Source organism: Salvia splendens, chromosome 20 (genome assembly GCF_004379255.2).
Source record: "Salvia splendens isolate huo1 chromosome 20, SspV2, whole genome shotgun sequence".
NCBI classification, from domain to species: Eukaryota; Viridiplantae; Streptophyta; class Magnoliopsida; order Lamiales; family Lamiaceae; genus Salvia; species Salvia splendens.
Window position 1 is genome coordinate 20160101 of NC_056051.1, and position 4471 is coordinate 20164571.

The 4471-nt window shown below is 34.3% G+C and overlaps 1 protein-coding gene across 1 annotated transcript; it reads right to left on the reverse strand.

Annotated features, from left to right (window-relative positions):
* Window positions 1–388: 388 nt before the first annotated feature.
* LOC121780683 (vacuolar protein sorting-associated protein 32 homolog 2-like) lies at window positions 389–4471 on the reverse strand. Its single transcript, XM_042178314.1, has 8 exons — window positions 4360–4471; window positions 4119–4246; window positions 2657–2756; window positions 2107–2192; window positions 1926–2017; window positions 1210–1324; window positions 944–1127; window positions 389–674 (listed from the first exon to the last, which is right to left on the reverse strand). The coding sequence occupies exons 2-7, from the start codon at window positions 4188–4190 to the stop codon at window positions 948–950; spliced, it is 645 nt and encodes a 214-aa protein (XP_042034248.1). The 5' UTR covers window positions 4191–4246; window positions 4360–4471; the 3' UTR covers window positions 389–674; window positions 944–947.

A 4471-nucleotide genomic window follows, 5' to 3' on the forward strand; every position in this document is an offset into this window, starting at 1 on the left:
GATAATCCTGCATAATAATGTAATAAAACTTTCAGTGTTCATAGACTACAGTAGATTATTTTCAGGGTCTATAACCAATTTAATGCTAAAAATTCATAAAGCCAAAAATCAAAACTAACACAGGATTTAAAAATTAAGGATCATGTTACTTCCCAGACAGAATTCTAACACCCAAACATGACCTATATTCTATATAGTCGTACTCGTATACTTTATAGCACCGTTAAAATTGTTCTATTTCATACACGTAACGCATGATAATCAAGCTAAAGCATTTGTTTCTTTTCAATCAATAGTCTATGCAGCTACAATATTGAAAATGATTCATATTCGATCCCCATAAAAATAAAATAAAACTATACATGTGACATAAAATGACAATTCAATGTGAATGAAAATGATCAAGAGATTAGGTAGAAAATAGGGCATTCCAATACAGAAGCCAATGCTATAAGTTTAGGAGTAGTATAATGAAAGCTAGCAGCAGCACACTTAATCCCTTCCAATTGAAGAAGAACAATTTTTCTTGATATAATAATCTATACAAGTTTCTTTCCAAACAAAGAAACGCAAATCGAAATTTGATCTAAAAATATGGACACAGCAGCTCAAGCTACGGCTCTCCATTGTACATAAAGAATTTTACAGTCCCTTTGGACTTGGGAGTTTTAAATCTGCAAACCACAGCCATTATAAAAAACAGTGGTCAACAAAATGATATTTAGCAGAAATCAAGCAGAAAAATGAAATTTTACAATACGATATTGTCAATAGGATCGACAGGCAGCAGCAATCGTGGAAGGAGCTTAGCAGATTGTTACTTACCTAGATGGCTAGAAAGTTGTCTACTAAGGTAGCATCTATATATAGAGATTGAGATTGATGAGCATATTTATTCTCAGTTGATAGAATCGACCGTGTTAAGAATAGGTAAGAAAATTACCTCCTTAAAGGGCCATCTCTCTCTGCAATTCAGCCAACTCATCGTCATCGTCTTCAACCTTCTTCGCTGGTTGCCTTCCTGCAGGCACTCGAACAGGAGCTGCAGGAGCTGTTGTTGCAGGTTGCAAGAGCTGTTCCTCCAGCTCAGCTCCTTCAAGTTCTTCGAGCTCTGCCTCCAATTCATCCTAGTGGAAGGAAAATGGTTAAGAACTGCTAACATGGAAGGAGGAAACAAGACAAACTGAGTTGTCAGAGACTACTGCATACTTCATCAAAATCAGCTGCTGCACCAATAGGCGTGCATAAAGCTTCTTGAATTTGTTTCATGTTTTCTGTCTGCTCATTGATTTCATCCATTGTCTTGTCCACATCATCGATATTGCTACACCAGCAAATTCAGTAGAAAATATGAGAAAACATAATACAGTTCTCACCTGATCGAGGTGTTGTATTTTGATATAACATTGGCATCAAGGTGAAATGATATACAAACCACTTTTTCTCCTCATTCAAACATGAATGTACACAGAAATATAATGCGTTTCCAATGATACGAACCCCACATCGGTTCCACATGAAAGTGTGGAATGGCATATAAGATGGAGACAACCCCTTACCTGGTTTCGGGTGAAGTTAGGGCTCCCAAACTTATATGGGATTTTTATCACATGTCAATTAAAAAGTTTAGTTCTTCCTATAAAAAACCGATGCTAAATCATTATTGAGAAGGATGATGAATATATATGATGTGAAGCAATTACTCAGCACAAAGTCAATGTTTCATCTCCAGTCAAAAACTATAATATCTTTTCTTTTCTTCTTGGTGATTCTCGCTTATAATTCAATGTTTGTAAAGGCTTTAATCAGAGTTGAATGAGGTAATCGAATCTGTTAATAGCTAAAAACTCTACAGTTTCCTGTTCATCTAGTTAACATATACTCCTTAGCAATCAAAATAAGTGATATGCATCAACATAACTTACGTTGCCTTCTGCATAGCCTTCATTGCAGCTGCTCCTGTTCTCAAAGCATCTACAGTTTCTGTGGTAGCTTTTGCTCCTTCTAGAATTATCATCTGGAAATAAAAACAGGCACAATTTAAAATAGGCTGCATCAGATAGAATCATTGACAGGTGAGCAGTATATTTAAAACATAATGATCACCTGATCATGAATTCGCAACTGGAAATTTCCAAGCTGTTCAATTTGTTGTTCATAAAGCCTTTTTCTCTTCAAACATTGTATTGCAGCTATGAACATGTTTGAGGAACTTTATTAATAAGGTATCACTTCAGTTTGACGAATTCAGTTAACAAGGTTACAAGCACCAATCCCAACAAACCACACCATGTTGTTGGACAATAAATATCTGAAGGGAACTTGCTTTTTTAAGGAAAAGAAAACAAATCATACGGAGTATCTCTCTATGAGACCATAACCTAAATATATGTTTCAACATTTTTGCTCAGAGATTTATGATGAGCAAGAAGATAAAATAAAAGGTACTCCAAATTTTCTACTGAAGCTCCAACCTACAATTAAAAACTTAAGCTCAAAAAGTTAGGTCAAAAGATGCATTTTCTACGTTATGTTAGGATGCAATCATGCAAATTGAATCACATGCAGTTAAAATAAAAGGACATAATCTTAACTCCAACACGCTAAAGTATGAAAACGCAAATCCTTCCCATAAGTTACCATCACTAAACCATACCCCTTTTATTTTTAGCTCGGGTGAACTCTTTGGCTCTTTCAACTTCAGTCGCAGCCTTCTTCAAGAGAACTTTCTCTTTTTTCTCGAGCATTTCAAGAGTCTGCACATAATACAGCATTCAACATTATATACAAAATTGAATGCACAAATATACTAGTCATGGAAAAATACTTACTTGAATATATACTGATAAATACACAACAAAAAAATAAAAATACAAAATAAGAAACATAAGCATTAGATAGGTCTCCTAATTAGTCATCACTAATCAACATCATCTAAACCACAAGTTGTGACTAAAAAATCAGCTCCCAGAGCTTCTTAAGTAAGATTTGTGAAACACAAAATAATGCAGTCTTGATCACCAAAAGACACAAAAAAGTAATAAGAATACGAAATAAGAAACATAAGCATTAGATGGGACTCCTAATTAGTCATCACTTATCAACATCATCTAAACCACAGCGAATGAAAAAGGAAATGAGTCGTGAACTAAAAATCAGCTCCAAGAGATTCATAATTAAGATTTGTGAAACACGCAATGCAGTCTTGATCACCAAAAGACACAGCAAAATAATAAGAATACATACTAAGAAACATAAGCATTGGACAAGCCTCCTAATTAGTCATCACTTATCACCATCATCTACACCAAAGCAAATGAACCAAGAAATGAGTTGAAACTAAAAAACAGCTCCAAGAGCTTCATAATTAAGATTTTCGAAAACGCAATAATTCTTGATCACCAAAAGACACACCAAAATAATGAGAATACAAAATAAGACACATTAACATTAGACATTCTCCTACTTAGTCATCACTTGTCAACATCAACTAAACCACACCAAGGAATCAATAAATGAGTCGTAAAACAAAAATAGCTCCAAGAGCTTCATAATTAAGATTTGCGAAACACACAATAATGCCGTCTTGATCACCAAATGACACAACAAATGAACAAGAATACACATAAACATTAGACTTGTCTCCTAATTAGTCATCACTTATCAACATCAACTAAACCACAGCAAAGGAACCAAGAAATGAGTCGCAACAAAATTGCTCCAACAGCTTCATGGTTAAGATTTGTGAACACACACAATAAATAATACACTCTTGATCACCAGAAGATACATATACCGATGCACGAAATATAGCATTTTGTGATATTCTGTGTATATGTCAGTCTAAAATAAACCAGGCTACTACAAGAATCGATATTCGAATTCAATTTACCGATCGCCAAATAACATCAAAACTGAAAATGAACGAAATAAGCACTTAATATAATCACACGATTCACACTCATACAAATGCCAAAGCAGCAATAATCTAAATTTTTGCTGACACCATAAAATTAGGGTGGAAAGGAAAGAAGAAACTCGCATACAACCTATACATATCAGATCATAGTTTCTACAATAACATTAAATTGAGAAATAAATCAAATCGCGAACCGTACCTCGTTTAACTTATCTAACGTTGCCAGAGCATTCGTCTCTTGCTTTGGCTTTCCAAAAATTCTTGTAAACATCGTGGATGATTTCTTACCAGCTGGAGAAATATGAATCAGGATTGAATCTTTATATCCTGCAACAAAATCAAATAATCCATCAATTTGATCAACGATTGGCAATCACCTGGATTGCTTCAAAATCCAACAAATTAACCTGTAAAATATCTTCAATTACAACATCACTGACCTGCAAATTCAGCCGATGGAGAAATCAACCAGGTTTGCTTATTGAATAATTAAAGGATTAAACTCTTATAAAAATTTAAATATATGGACAAGGCAAGACCCTTTCGTATTTT